At 46.4% G+C, this 16,432-nt stretch overlaps 1 protein-coding gene across 1 annotated transcript in view; it reads left to right on the forward strand.

Annotated features, from left to right (window-relative positions):
- The window catches only part of MTCL3 (MTCL family member 3), a 162,538-nt gene extending 148,452 nt beyond the window's left edge, over positions 1-14,086 (forward strand). Inside the window, exons 5-7 of the mRNA XM_086927014.1 lie at positions 9,832-9,903; positions 12,127-13,302; positions 13,920-14,086. Coding sequence (XP_086783140.1) covers positions 9,832-9,903; positions 12,127-13,302; positions 13,920-13,979 — 1,308 coding nt within the window. The 3' untranslated portion in view covers positions 13,980-14,086. The remainder of the gene's footprint in view (positions 1-9,831; positions 9,904-12,126; positions 13,303-13,919) is intronic.
- The last annotated feature ends 2,346 nt before the right edge of the window (positions 14,087-16,432 follow it).

Genomic DNA, 16,432 nt, shown 5'->3' on the forward strand with positions numbered 1-16,432 from the left:
CAAACACCACGGTAAAAAGGGAACATCACCTAACCCTCACCATCGACGACATACTGGGAGAACTGAACGGCGCAAGGTGGTTTTCGAAGATGGACCTCCGGTCCGGCTATCACCAACTACCACTACACCCGGACTCCCGATACATCACCACCTTCTCTATGCACGTCGGTCTCAGGAGATACTGATGCCTCAATTTCAAGATCTTGAAAAATTGATCCTTCAACTGCAGGGATATGACTATTGAGTAGGATACAAACCGGGCTCGTCCAATCCAGCGGACAACCTTTCGAGGCATCTCAGGGCGGCCACCAAGGCGGAAGAAGAGGATGCCAAAGACACTGAAGAATATGTCCGACTTGTATCGGAAAGATCCCGACCACTGCCCATGAGTCTCAAGACCATTGTAGTAGCCACCCGGAGTGATGAATGCCTACAACTGGCCATAAGTACAGTCCAATCGAATGACTGGCGCCCCATTCAGTCCACCATGACCAGACGGACGCCGCAAGCATAGACCGTCCTGGAGTCTATTGTGCAGGTCAAGGATGAACTTTCGGTCGACAGCAGTGGTTTTCTGCTCCGAGGCCCGCGACTGTTGATCCCATCAAGTCTGGCTCAACAAGCAGTAGACCTCGCACACCGGGGACATCAAGGCATGGTAAAGACCAAGAGTCGGCTGAGAGCCAAGGTGTGATTCCCAGGGATGGACCCACTGGTTGAACAAACAGTCAGAACGTGCTCATGGTGCCAAGCATCGGGCCAACTGGATCGCCCTCACCCTGTCATCACGGAAGAAAACCCCCAACGGCCATGGGAGTGCGTGAGTGTGGACTTTGGACACCTCCCAGATGGACGCTATGCACTGGTGATCATCGATGATTACACAAAGTACCCTGAAGTTGAGATTGTGGGAAGTCAGACAGCCACGGAGGTCGTTACAAAATTTGAGAAGACCATTGCTACCCACGGAATATGCGAAGTGGTGAAGACAGACAACGGTCCACCCTTCCGTGGACAAGAGTTCGCAGACTATCTCAAAGCCTGGGGAATTCAGCACCGGAAAGTGATCCCGTGCTGGCCTCAAGCAAATGGGGAAGTAGAGAGGTTCATGCGTACTCTCAACAAAGTAATACGTATCGCGCATGCAGATGGATTACCGCTCGAGAGGGCCATATACAGTTTCCTGAGAGAATACAGTTTCACGTCCCATCTCACAACCGAGGAAGCTCTGGGACCGGCAAGCATGGGCCGAGTAGTGCGAGACACCATCCAGCATCACTCAAGCTGGACCCCGTCTCAGATTGACGCTGGAAAGGTCCGAGTCAACAGGACCAGTGGACCAGCTCCAATGACCAGGCCAGTGTCGACCGACGGGCCTGGATGTCTGTCATTCAAGTGAGAGACAGAGTCTATATCAAGGACAGATACCCTGGGAGCAGGTTCCGGCTCCCATTTGAACATAGGCCCTGGACAGTCATCCACCGAACCGGCACCATGATAACAGCCAGAAGAGGAAGAGAGGAAGTCACACGCAACATCTCTTTCTTCAAAAAGGTGCACGCCGGAACTCCGGACCTGCAAGTGTCAGAAAACACGGACGCCAGACCACGTCAATCGCCGGTGGAGGAAGTCCCAGTTGGTGATCACGGGACGACCCCCACTGAAGATGAGAACCGATCCGACCAGGGCACCCCTTCACATCCGGGAACACAATTTGGAAGTATGCCTAGTTCCACTGTGAGATCCCCTGAGAGCAAAGTTTCGCAGGGGATGACCCCATCATTGCCATCATCGCGGAGAGAGCACTCCAGATATGGCCTTCATGGTGTGACGGACCTTGGACTGGAATTATTGTGACTGGTAACAGATCTACATGTTCATTGTTTGTTTGTTGCTTAATAAAGGTTGAAAGGAATGTAGTGTTCTCCGACGTGGGGTAGCGGTGCAGTCTACCCACATCGGAGGTGTTACGCTAGCGCTGGCGTGTGTCGTCACGCGCCAGCTATAAATAAAGGGGCATGGCCCGCGGAAAGCAGTCGGTGCCACACAACAACTATAAGAAGGTGTCCCTAGTGTTTATTGCAGCCGCAGCGCTGGTGACACGTGCGCGAGCGGCCGCTCCCCCATCACAGTGCTCACCTCGTAGACTCTGCGCTGCCTCTTCTCTCCTCGGTGTATTCGACTTGGAGACCTCCTGCAGAGAACGGTAGGCAGGCACACACCTCTCCTTCCCAATGCTGATAGAACCAAGACACAAGGTGTCTTTGGGTGAATTTTACTGGCTCCAGTACATCGCGCTTCCTTTTGTGTTCAGGCAGCGATTTGCTGGTGCAGCAGGGCTGCTGCAGAAGCATCAGGCTACTCAAGGTGAGGGGTCGTTTTGTGTCCCCATGTAGCAGCGCTGATCCGACAGCAAGCTCATGCCACTACCCTCGCACAGCCTCTCTTTCTCCTGCAATTGAGTGTTGGCTCTTGGGCCACCGCAGGGAATGATCAGTCTTCACTCTTCCCCACGGCGGTGGCATGTAGCCACTGGGGGTGTTCAGTGCTCACTGTGCCCGTCTCAGTTTCTCCTCCAAGACCTCGGTCACCACCACATTGAGGGATGCAAGGGTATACGACACTCAGGTAAGTTGTGTGGGAGCTGCAGATCTGGGGGTTCTTATTTATTATTGTTAGCCACTCTGCCATGAGGCATGAGTCAGTGGCCTTCTGCTGAGCCTGATCAACCCTGCACCTTCACTGTCTTTGCAGGCATGGTGCACTGGCGCACCAGGGACTCTCTTACTCTCCGGCGTATCCAGTGCCCTGCATCTCCACAGGCTGCCTTCCTTGTCTGTTCCTCTTCCTGATGTCCTCTCTGGAGGGCGCATCTCTCACTTTCACCTCCCTGTCACTGCTGGATACGCACAACAAGGATAAAGAGACAGTATCCAGGCACAGTGGGACCGACCATCCGCATCGCCAGTGTCAGGGGCCCTAGGCTCACATGGTGAATTACGAATGACACGGATGTAGTGAGCGCTCTAACGTTGCACGTCACGTAGCCACGTGACGTGCGGTGACGTAGGGAGGCGGCGTGCGCAGCGAGGCATTAGCGCGCGAGCTGGCTGGAGAGAGGACATGCTTGGCGCTCCTTGTATCATACGACTTGAATAAACAGAGTATTACAGAGACCTGACTCCGAGAGTTATTGGGGGAAGAAAGTGCAACATTACAGTGGCGACGAGGGTGGGATAAGCGACCCACGACCCCCACGACGCGGACTACGCGAAGAACGGCGGAACGGAGCGGAGTCGCGGAGCGGAGAGCAAGGAGGGCCCGAGGGAACGCACAGCGACCGCACCCTGACCGGGCACCACAAGGAGCGCAACGCAGCCAACAGCACGTGGAACAGAGCACCGCAGGCGCGCAGCGAGCAACCTGTTGGGAACTGCGACACAACTAAAGCAGGAAGCCAGTCACGATCTAGGCCCACAGGTAACCGCACTGGCTACCCCACCTGAGCAGGAAGGGGCTGAAAGGAGCAGCCCTCCACTCTTACTCAGTGAGGAGGAACAAAACAGCGCGCCGGGGAGCCCGAGAAGCCTGGAAAGTGCGCCGCCCACATCCAAGGGCGGGAAGATGAGCGCGCAAGCGGGGTTCGCGATAGCACCAGTCCAGTTCCTTCCCAGACCAGGGGAACCGCTTATGAAATGGGAGGACTGGAAGGAGTACATAGATAACTTCATAGAAGTACTGGAAGACAAAAGTGAGGAGAAATTCAAGCCACCGAGAAAGAAACGCATCCTGCTGCTAAACCTGGGCCCGGAAGGCCTGAGGATCTACAAAAGCTTGGTTCCTAAGAAGAGAGAGGCGGATGACGACGATGTGTACGCACACGCAATGGAAGACCTGGAGGAACACTTCAAACCATCGGTATGTGTCTCAGTGGACAGGTTTAACTTCCAACAAAGGAAACAACGACCAGGGGAAACCGTGGAAGAGTATGTGGCGGCGTTGAGGAAACTGGCGTCCTCATGCAAGTACGCCAACTGGGAAAGTGAATTTATAAAAGACCAAGTGGTGATGCACACCACGTGCACGAACGTACAGGACAAGCTATGGGCTGCAGGAGACACCTCGCTCAAGGACGTACTTGTGATAGTCAAGAGAGCCGAACTGGCGCGAAGGTGTGCAGCGGCCACGAAGAAAGAGAGTGTGCCCAGCGGTGTAGTGAACAAAGTGGACAATGAAGAGCACCACAAGGAACACCAAGCGCGGAAACCGCCAGAAAAGGGCCCGAGCAAATGGCAAAGCAACCCAGGCCCCTCCGGCAAACCGGCCAGAAGTAATAAACGGTCTTGCTACAGGTGCGGAAGTTGGGCGCACGAGGCGCACGACCGGAAGTGCCCCGCGCTTCGCGCCAAATGCATGTTTTGCGGAATTGTCGGCCATTACGAAAAAGTGTGCAGGAAGAAGGCTTCCAAGAACGCAGTGAAGTACGTGGGCCAAGAAGCGGAGGAACCAGACGAGGTGGCTGAAGAAGAGGTGGTCACGGTCCTCTGCATCTACGAAGAGATCTTGAGCGTGGATGACCACGTCCGTGGAGCCGACGGAAGGAGAACGATGAAGCCAATCATGGATATGATGATAGGAGGTGTGGAAATCCAAGTAGTGGCAGACACAGGATCACCGTACACCATAATTCCGAGAAACGTATGGGAGGAGAAATTTGCTCCACAACTGGGCCCCGAATTGGATAGGCTGGACATACGTCCCGTTACATACAATGGAGACCGAATCCCCATGGCTGGATGCAGGAAGCTGAACTTCGAGTTCAGGGGCAGGTCTGCCAGGTGCAAGCTGTATGTCTCCGAGAAAGGCCCATCCGTCCTGGGGTGGCTCGACCAAGGAGACTTGGGGATCAAGTTGGATCCAGGTGGCAAGGAGCAAATACTGCTGACGGAGCAAGAAGAAGGGCTGGACACGGCCAGATGGAAGAAGGAGTTCCCAACGGTCTTTGGGGGCACAGTAGGAAAGCTCGACAGATTCGCGCACAAGATCATACTCAGAGAAGGAGCAGTACCGGTGGCCCACAAGGTGAGAAACATCCCGTTGGCTGTGAGGGACGACGTAAAGGAGGAGCTACGGCAGCTAGAGAAAAGAGGGATCATTGAGCCGATTACCTGCGCTGAATGGTTGGCGCCATTGGTGGTGGTGAAGAAACCCAATGGCAAGGTCCGTCTATGCGTGGACCTGCGTGAGTTGAACAAAAACATAGTGGTAGAGAAGTTCCCCCTTCCCCGGATAGAGGAGATGTTGGCCAGCACGAGGGGCGTTCAGTGGTACTCCACCATAGACTTAACATCGGCTTATCACCAGATTGCATTACACCCGGAGAGCCGCAGATTGACCTCGTTCATAACCCCCTTCGGGTGCTATCAATTCCGCCGTATGCCGTTCGGGCTAGCCTCGGCGGCTGCGGTGTTCCAGAAACTCATGCACCAGTTGTTCAAGGACATTCAAGGGGTCCAATACTTCCAGGACGATATCTTGGTGATGGGTCGTGACAGAGCCGACCATGACAAGAAACTGGATGTGGTATTGGGAATCCTGGAAAGGAAGGGCCTCACGGCAGAATGGGCTAAGTGCCGCATAGGAATGGAAAAGGTGACGTACTTGGGCCATGAGATAAGTGCACGAGGAGTAACCCCCAAAAGGGAAAATGTGAAAGCGATCTGCGACGCACCCCCACCGGCCAGCAAGGAGGAGGTCCGATCCTTCCTGGGGATGGCAGAGTACTACGGGAAGTTCATAGAACACTTCGCCTCGAAGACCCATCATATGAGACTGCTAACAAGAGAAAACAGCGAATTCCGGTGGTCGGAAGAAGCCCAGCAAGAATTTGAGAAGGTAAAAATAGAGGTGGCAGGGGCTGTTCCACTACAAGGATTCGACCCCCAAGGAAGTACAATACTCACAACGGATGCCAGCGACAAAGGACTGGGAGCAGTCCTCATGCAAGACCGTGGCCAAGGAAGAGTGGAAACCATATGCTTTGCGTCCCGCACCCTGAACGACACTGAGAAAAAGTACAGTGTGGTCGAAAAAGAAATGTTGGCAGTAGTGTGGGCCATGTCTCGGTTCCGGCAATTTCTGTGGGGCACCAGGTTCCGGTTGAGGACGGACCACAAGCCACTGCTCAAGGTACTCACATCCAGTGGACATGCGGACGCAACGCCGAGGATCTCAAAAATGTCACTCAAACTGATGGAGTTTCGATACGATGTGGAACATATCCCAGGGAATAAGAACAAAGTGGCTGATTACCTGAGCAGGGCGGCAGCAATGGAGCCCAGCACAGAACGCAGTGAGGAGGCGGAAGAGTGGGTCGCACTCACCGAAGACCAAGAAACGACCATAAGCAGGCAGGAATGGAAACTAGCGTATGAGGATGACCCCGTCCTGGAAGAAGTGAAAGCCCATATAGTTAGGGGTTGGCCAGACAAAAACAAGACAGGGCGAGGCCTCATTCCATATTTTGAAGTTAGAGAGGAACTATCAATTGATGACCAAGGCATCTTCGTATACAGAGGAGAGAGAGTCATACCTCCGGCAAAGATGATTCCCCTGTTGATGGACATGTTGCACGAGGGCCACCTGGGAGCGGGGAAGTTGAAACTAAGGGCCAAGCAGAATTATTGGTGGCCGGGAATGGACATAAGAGCGGAAAGACACGTTAGGGAATGCCCGAGGTGCCAGGGCGCGGACAAAACACTCAAACCGTTGCGCCCAGCCCTAGGGAAATTTGATCCTCCAAAGAATCCGTGGGAGGAACTGTCCATAGACATTTTGGGTCCAGTATTAAATGCCCAAGGAATACAGAAGTACATCTGTGTAATGGTGGATCGATATTCCAAATGGCCGGAATTGAGGATTGAAGAAACCATGGACACGGAGATGATAGTGAGCTTCATGGCTGAAACTTTTGTGAGAGAGGGCATCCCAAAGTGTGTTCTCAGTGACAATGGGCCCCAATTCCGTTCTGAAAAAGGGTCCCAGTTCATGCAGAGAAATGGCATCATGGCAAAACACACATCCATATACCATCCTGCGGGTAATGGCCTGGTGGAACGTTTCAATAGAGTAGTGATGGGTTCGATACAGGCAGCGATCTCAGACAACAAAGACTGGGAAGCAGAGATTTGGCACATGGTATGGGCATATAGGATAACACCCACGAGCACCGGCTATAGTCCCTTCCAGATTCTCAGAGGCCGTGAGCCCTTCACTCAGGACAACAGAATATGGAAAGAAAGAGTCATCAAGAGTGAGTGGTCACCGGCGGTGGTGCAGGCCAATCTGGAGAGAGCCCAAGCGGTGTACACCAAACACTATGATGCGCGGAGGAATGTAAAGGACACCGTTTTAGAAAAAGGAGAATGGGTGAGAGTAAGACTGGCCACATTGCAGAAAAAGGGAGAAAGCAAGTACAGCAAGCCTCTGCAGGTAGTGGAAGTCAAAGGCAGGGCGGCCTTGCTGAGCGACGGTAACGTGTGGTCGCAGGACCGCATGGCCAGGTGCAACAAAATACTCTGCTGGAGAGGCAACAGAAATGATGGAGATGGTGAGAACAGCAGCGATAACCCCTGTGAGTATGGGGGAGAGGATCTGGACATTGGTGAGACAAGGCAAGAGGACCAAGAAGCGAGTGGGGAGCAGCTGATTGAAGAGGATAGAAGCCGGAGTGAGCCTAGTGCGGCTGCGCTAGGAAGTGGTAATGAAAATGAAGCGACAACTGCCACGTCCCCGGTAAGACTGACGAGAAGGGGCAGGCGCACCAGGGACTCTCTTACTCTCCGGCGTATCCAGTGCCCTGCATCTCCACAGGCTGCCTTCCTTGTCTGTTCCTCTTCCTGATGTCCTCTCTGGAGGGCGCATCTCTCACTTTCACCTCCCTGTCACTGCTGGATACGCACAACAAGGATAAAGAGGCAGTATCCAGGCACAGTGGGACCGACCATCCGCATCGCCAGTGTCAGGGGCCCTAGGCTCACATGGTGAATTACGAATGACACGGATGTAGTGAGCGCTCTAACGTTGCACGTCACGTAGCCACGTGACGTGCGGTGACGTAGGGAGGCGGCGTGCGCAGCGAGGCATTAGCGCGCGAGCTGGCTGGAGAGAGGACATGCTTGGCGCTCCTTGTATCATACGACTTGAATAAACAGAGTATTACAGAGACCTGACTCCGAGAGTTATTGGGGGAAGAAAGTGCAACATTACAACGGACACCATTACTTTGTGGGTATAACTGTCCGGAGCACATGCGCCCGGCCCCTGTTATTAGCTATTAGCAGAGTCACCTGATTGATGATGCCTGTGTTGGATGGGTGTGGAGTGGGTGTCTTGCTACCAGTCAGTCAGCGCCAGGACACTCTCTGAGTAACAGTGTGCTTTATAAATACTCCTACACAGACATAAGCACAGCCCCTACGGAGGGTCTTCCTCATGAAATGTCCAGTAGGACACTATAGCGCCCCATCACAGCCTTTTTCCGCCTCCTACCTTTAAAGCTCTCCATTTAATCATTCTGTTCCCCATTTTACTTTTCTGGACCCCTTTTATGGCGTTCCCTTTCTCCTTTTTTTGTTTCCTCTCTTATCTTCTGCTCTCTTGGCCCCCTTTTTGGCGAAATCATCCCTCTTATCTGCACTTGTTGTTTCTCCATCCTTTATGGCATGACAGCGGACTTATTTGCAAGACCTATTATTATCAATTTCTTAAAAAAACACAGACTGGTCTCTGGCTCCTCCCAGAGGAGTATCTATCTCTCCCTACACACTGTTGGCTGTTTGGTACATCGTTGCACCTTTCATGAAGTTTTTTTTTGCTATGCAATAGACACGGTTTTTTTCCTCAAGAGTACACTTAATTGTCACACATTACACGTATAGGTCGAGCTTGAGCTCTCTGCAGTCCTATTTTTATCAGGTTTTAAAATATACATAGATTTGGATTTGGCTCCATCCCGGAGGAGTATTAAACTCTCACAGCATGCTAGTGGCTGATTCTTGGATAATTGTACCTCCTATGTAGCACTTGCATTGCAACGCAGGGGTCCTATTTTCTAGCTCAAAAATACATCGAGTCCTCATGCACATATTTGTTATCTCTTAGATGCATTGTATAAGAAAACAATCATTGGCTGTTTTTTTGTTCTGTTTTGTTTATTGCAGTACACTTTTTTTTACTGTACTTTAGACCAGAATGAAAATGCAAGCTAGACCTACTGACGTTGGTAATGTTTGTTCTATTTTCCACTGCAGGAGTCTGTTTTAATGGTTAATTCAGGACTCAAAACGCAAGGCAGACCACTTTGCTAATACTTGTTTAAGTATTGCCACCATTCTAAAACGTGATCCCCTATGGCATCTTTCCTAACCAAGGGAATGGACGTGTGAGGGCTTTTCTACACCATCAACTAGCCAGAAACTGATGATCACATGTTTGTCTGTGAGGAGCAAGTGGCAGGCTGTCACTTAAGTGATTCCAATGCAAACCCCTCTGCTGTAGCAATTGCCTTTTATTGGTTTCTATGACATTTTGAAGTTATTTCGTACCAGAGGAGAGTGTTGTGTCATACCACGTGTTGTGATGTCATGATGGTTTCAGGATGTCACTTCAACTACCACTCCAGAATTTGTAACTAACACACATGAATTAAAGTAATTGTAGTCTGTTGGGAACCAAGATATCTGGCTATCTCAAAAGGTCATATGTTTAAATTAAATGTAAAGTTTACCAACTCCATTCAGCATAATGACATTTTATGTATTTGCTTTGTAGCTTTCTCTGAAAAGAAGAGGAAGTAAAGACTCTCAAAAGTCGGAAAAAAAGTCACAGCAGACACCACCAGAGGTATGTCCGGTATCAAAGTCTTCATTAGCTATTATTTTAAATCCCTAGTCATGTGTTTTAATACAGTACTTTACAAACTATCAGGTGCAAATTCAGGTTCATGCTGTACTCCAACTGATCTTTTGTTCTGGACCGAGGCTGTCACAACAATCAATACTTTCAATAACGTGAAGCACGTGTGGCCCCACAAAGATTGACAGAGTGTATTGGATTTGCAAACCATACGGCTTGATTGAAAGATTAGCAAAGATAGATCATCAAATTAGTTGAAATTTAATTGCCAATGCATGAATGCATTAATCAATATATTTCAAGCCAATTCAAAAATCATAAATGCAAAGACTAACTTTTAAAAAGTTGTCTCAAATTAAATGTAAAAAAAGATTCAGTTTCCCATGAAGGGAAAACCGTAGTCCGCTTATCTAGGAAAAAGTTGGAAATTTGGTAAAAAGTCATGCAGAAGGTGTCATTGTGGAAAGCCCACGAGTCAAATTAAACTCCTTCCTGCAATTGAAAAAGTCATCCAAATCTCTAGTGTGTGAGAGAGAGAAAGTCTGAATGGAAATCTGCTCTATAAGCTGCACAAAACCCTCTCCTATACAGTGAGCTGGAAAGGCATCTCCTCTAAAGGAAGCTAGAAGGGAACCTGGTCTAAAGGAAGCTAGAAGGGAATTTGAATCTAAAATGCTGCCAACACATTCATAAAACGACAGAATTCTAAAATTATCAGTAAGACATCATTTCTCAGTCAGCCAACCAATGAAGAGAAGGTAGCAAATATACAGGTGCAGTCTCATAAAAATATAGAAGACTTTCTCTCAAGCACTACTTTTACCTTGAAGCTAGAAGATAAGAGATACGAGATGCTATTCCACCACAATCTCAAAGAAAAATTATTTTCTGCATGTGAAACGAAAAAAGTTATCATAACACGTTTTCAATGTTGCTTCAGCTTTTCGACAAAAATAAAAGCTCATGTTTTACAAGCAAAGTAACAACTAATATGAGGCTTTTTTCTTAAAACTTCAGGTATACATCAACTAGAATCAGCTTAAATGTGAAAATTGCGCAGAAAACATGTGTGTAAATTTTGATATATATGTGCTCAAAACATTTTATAAGAAAACATTTATTTCATGTATTTTTCTTCACCTCTCTAGAAGACTGAAATTGGTTTCTTTTTCAAGCAAATGTGTACTATTGTGCTAAGTTATCTCAGAAATGTGAAACAATAATAGTCTGATTTGGATAATTGCAGTAACATATAATCCTCTGAAAAGCAAAGGTTGTAAGATTTTCTGCACCGGTTTTATTTCCAACAACAAATTCTTCTGCCAGTGAAAGTTTCTGCACCCTGTTACAGAATAAAAGTGGCAGAGTAATGCTGTTAGTGATCTTGCCATTTTGTGAAGGAAACTGTAAATTCTTTGTCATCCTATTCCCCATTGATGGAGCTCCCACTCACAGAACTACCTTTGTCAAAGGAGTCAGCACTGAAAGATTTTTCACCAGTCCAGAATTCTCTAATGTAGTGCCTGGTCGATCAGTTGGAGTTTTGCAGATCAGGAGCACTTCAATATATTGGGGTGTTCCAGCCCCGCCTAACTTGTGGTTTCTCTGCTTTACATAAAAGTGGGAAAACCGCAGGGTTTTGAATGGTTGGGCCTTATCTGGCTCTACCGTTAGAAACTCTTACTCTGGAAGCCCATCTGCCACAGGGACACCTAGTCACTGTGATGGACTTTCTGTCCTAATTGTGGCAATAACGGCAACCACTGACCTCCACACAGAAAAACTTCCTGTGTTTGAGAGTCATTTATGCATTTTTGTTCCATAGAGTAGCTCTCACTGTGGCAGATGATTTTTGGAAGATAGAATTAATGCAGAGTGGGATAAAAAAAAATGCCATTACTCTTGTTTTTCATTTGAATCTCAAGTAATCTGCCCGAGCAGTCAGCGCACTTAAGGCTCAAAGTTCCCCACTAGGCAGGCTAGTATCTCTAAGTAACACAGGCTTAGTGAGATGCGTGCTATAATTTTAATAAGAACCTTAGTGCTTTCGGAATGCATTGGTTTGTTTGAAATTACCGTTACCTATATAGAGGAAATTACATTACCATTATTTTTCACATATATGACCAACCTTCTCTAAATCAAACCTTACTTTACTATCCCATTTCCTATTTTATTTTCCTAATCTTGCCTTTCTCCTTTACTTCTGAGGAGGACAGTGACGATTTGAAATGCCAACTTCAGTTTGTCAAGGAAGAAGCAACCCTCATGAGAAAGAAAATGGCCAAGATAGACAAAGAGAAAGACCGAATCGAACATGAGCTACAGAAATACAGGTCATTCTATGGAGACCTGGATAGCCCTCTGCCAAAAGGTGAGGCTGGGGGACCTCCAACCACCAGAGAAGCAGAACTCAAACTCCGACTGAGGCTGGTGGAAGAAGAAGCGAACATACTGGGCAGGAAAATAGTAGAACTGGAGGTAGAAAACAGGGGCCTGAAAGCAGAGCTTGATGACCTAAGGGGAGATGATTACTCAGGGAACACCAACCCTCTCTTAGGGGAGCAAAATGAGTCTCTCTCAGAAATGCGTCAGCACCTGCAGCTGGTTGAAGATGAGGCAGAACTGCTCAGACGGAATCTGTCTGACATGGAGGAGCAGAATAAACGCATTACTGCTGAAATGAACAAGTACAAGTACAAATCTGCAAGCCATGAGAGCTCGAGGCATACTGACAGTGCCAAAACTGAGGCCTTGCAAGAAGAACTAAAAGCTGCTCGAATGCAGATCAATGAGCTGAGTGGCAAGGTCATGCAGCTACAGTATGAGAACAGAGTGCTCATGTCCAATATGCAGCGCTATGACCTGGCCTCCCACCTGGGTATCCGTGGCAGCCCCCGGGACAGTGATGCTGATAGTGACACAGGGAAGAAGGAAAGTGATGATGATTCACGCCCACCACACAGAAAACGAGAAGGTCCAATTGGTGGTGAAAGCGACTCAGAGGAGGTCCGTAACATCCGTTGCTTGACTCCGACCCGATCTTTTTATCCTCCAGCATCTGGGTGGCAAAAGAATTATGCTGACAGGCAGCAAATGAAGGACATCCGCTCGGAGGCGGAGCGTCTTGGAAAGACGATAGATCGTCTGATTTCAGACACCAGCACAATCATCACGGAGGCAAGAATTTATGTGGCTAATGGAGATCTCTTTGGACTGATGGACGAAGAGGATGAGGGCAGCAGAATAAGAGAACATGAGCTGCTTTATCGTATTAATGCCCAGATGAAGGCATTCAGGAAAGAACTGCAGACCTTCATTGACAGATTAGAAATTCCAAAGTCAGCGGATGACCAAAGTGCAGATGATCCATTATCAGTCAGCCAGGTGAGTTAGAAAAGCAGTAATTTGTGTGTTGGGATGAATGTATTTTGCAGCAACCTGGGGTCTGAAAGCAGTGTTTATTATTTTAGATTTTTCCTCTTGACACGTGTTTATCCATCTAGTAATGAAGTCCCAGTATAATGAAATGCTGGATAAATATATTTTCACACATCTCTAAACATAGTAAGAATGAGTGCTAATCTCTCATAATGTCTGTATATAGGCAAACAAACATCTATGTTTTGGCTGAACTATTACTATTTTCAAGTGCTTGGCTAACCATGTACAGTACAAACTTGGCTTTGCTCTGTTTAACAAACGTCATAGAAACGCATGAGCATACCTCGTGAACTTTGAATTGTTTTTTGCCAAATCCACCTGTCAGGTAAAAATAGAGAATGTCAAATTGTTTTTTTCTGATATGAACAAAAAGGAACAAAGTGCAGAAAGTGTTGAATATGGTCTTCAGTTGTATATTATTTATATGTCAGACAATAAATGTGTGAACACTGATGTGTACAGTCAAAGGGTTCTGTTACAAGTAGATTTTCTTTTTATCTTGTCAAAGTCTTTCAGGAGTCACCACACACAAATCAGTCCCCCATTTTTCTTTTCCCCAGAGGTCGCTGCTGCGGATGTCTATCAGGGCTTGTTTGGGTTACAGCAGTCAGAAAAAGTGAAGTTCAAAAAAGGGTACGGATGGCAAAATAAACTACACCTTACATGAACTTGAAAGTGTAAACAATGGAAGACAGTTACAAACTCCAAAAAGGCAAACCTATAGAAAAAAATTTGAACTGAACCATAATTTGACCGGAATCTTGAATTTCATGACTTTAAAAATATTCAACAGGAGGCTTCTCTTTGAAATCTGTGGGAGAAATGGACATGCATGAAAAAGTGAGTTTTTCATGATTAAAAAATGAGGACATATTTTCATGTTAATGGCATGAATATTCTGTGACTGAATGGAAATATTTATAATAAGCTTTTGTTTGCAAGTGTATCGGAGACAATAAGGAACTAACGTGAACCTTGTGAGCAATGTCAAACTATTTGAATCTAGAAATATATTAACTACATTTATGAGGCATGTCAAGAAAACATTCTGACATTAGTAATTCATGCTACCAAAATCACCCAGTAGGGAAAGCTCATCTAGTCAAAGGGAGAGTAACTTTGATGCCATATGGCTTAAACTGGATACCTGAAAAACTAGGATGTTTTAATGACTACCAAGTCGGGTGGTAACAAGCAGCAACAAATGTCAGTATTGGATACCAATCTTGTAAAGTGACACTACTCAGTGTAGGTATCTAAAACGATGTTCTGCTGCATAGAGGGAAATTCTGTACAGTAAACATTACAGAGCAAGTGTTGTTACGTAATACCTCATACTTGCTAAACCAACCCTAAACTAAAGATTTTGTACGGACTAGTGGCTATAAATCACACGAGAGAGAATTCAAAAGCATGTAAAATCAAGATATTTTGTCTATCAATACTTGGAACAAACAAAAATGTGCATTGAAAATTTCAAATAGATATAGGTATTTTCCCAAACCTGCTCAGTGAGCAAACATAATGTATCTATTCCATCAAGAAATACATTACAGCCAGGTATCCAAATTGGTTTCATTCATAGTTTACGGACACATATTAAATAATGAATCAAAATGTATTAATCAAATAAACAAATATATTATAGCATTAAAGATGAATACAGGACAAAACCTCCATACATACTAAATAGAATACCAAGAGGTAGGTGACAGTTAGATCTTTAACCACATGGCTGCTAGGCGTTTTCCCGTCCTGCGCTAAAAAAACCAAAATCCCATAAATCATGACGAGCTGGCCTTGTCATCCGCGCACGGCAGGTAAGCGCCATGACGAGCCCAGCTCGTCATTAGCTTCGAAGGGGTTAATCAGAAAAGAACTCAATTACAAAGACGGGATTAGAAGCTATCAACGCTCTCAAGTTGCTTTACTGTGGGCAGTGGGTTCGACTAATGTTGAGGAACTGACATAAAGCCAGAACCCAGGAAAGTAAGCCATGAGTTCATAGTCCACACTCTCAGCGTAGTGCTTAATTAATAACGCAACATGACATAAAACAAGCAACATTGCAAAAATTGCTTTTCGTAAAACAGGCTAGTTTCGAGACTTTCTAAATATCTAATCAGGAGTGTTTCTCTTTACCCTAGATACAAGGGGAAATTACATTGCACTGCTAAACAATAAACCATTTAAAATGAATAGGAATGCAGTTGTGGCTGCAGACAGCAAGAGCCTAATATTGCAGGAATACAGAACATGTCTGGCATGACTTCCTTTGAAGTTACAACATTAGATACAGCTCAAGAATCTTCACCATGAAATAATCCCCATCTTAACTTTTTATGGAGCTGGAAAAACACATAAGAGAGCAACATGTGCACATTGGAAGGTTTTCATGCAACTTAAAAAACACATTGACTTCAGCTGTCCATGTAAATAGAGAAAACGCCTAGAAAATGTATTTTGGGGTTTACAAATGCTAACTTAAACATACACAAATAACAATGCACACAAAATATTTTTTAATTGATACAATAGGTTTCTCAAATGCCCCCTCTGACAATTTTTGAATCATCACAAACCACACTACAATACTCTTCAACAAATCGTTCATCAATTTTGGTTCCTTCAACTTCGTTGCACCAAAGCGTTCATTTAATTTTTTACCCTGGAGTTGATGTCATCAATTTTAATGTCTTTTCTCGTTCTTTTTCTGGTTGATATCTTCTTTCCACAAAGACGTATCCATTTGTCCCTCAAGCAACCCCTAAAAGTTTTAGTAGAAGAATAGACCAATTAGGCTAGGAATATTAATAATAGTAGGAGTTAGCAACTTTAATAAGCTAACAACCACATCACCAAGGCATTCACCAAAACTTGCAATTCCTTTTTGCAATTGTACTAAACTATAAACCAATCAGTTCCCATGCACCAGACTCCCCCAAAGTTTTAGCTTCATGTGAAACATTAATGATGTAATTAATATATTAATTAAATAGCATACTATAATCTAGCACTAAACATGCAAAATTTCACAAAACCAGAATGCTATTGTGAAATCTGCATGCAAAGA

Source organism: Lissotriton vulgaris, chromosome 6 (assembly GCF_964263255.1).
Source record: "Lissotriton vulgaris chromosome 6, aLisVul1.2, whole genome shotgun sequence".
In the NCBI taxonomy this organism is placed as follows: Eukaryota; Metazoa; Chordata; class Amphibia; order Caudata; family Salamandridae; genus Lissotriton; species Lissotriton vulgaris.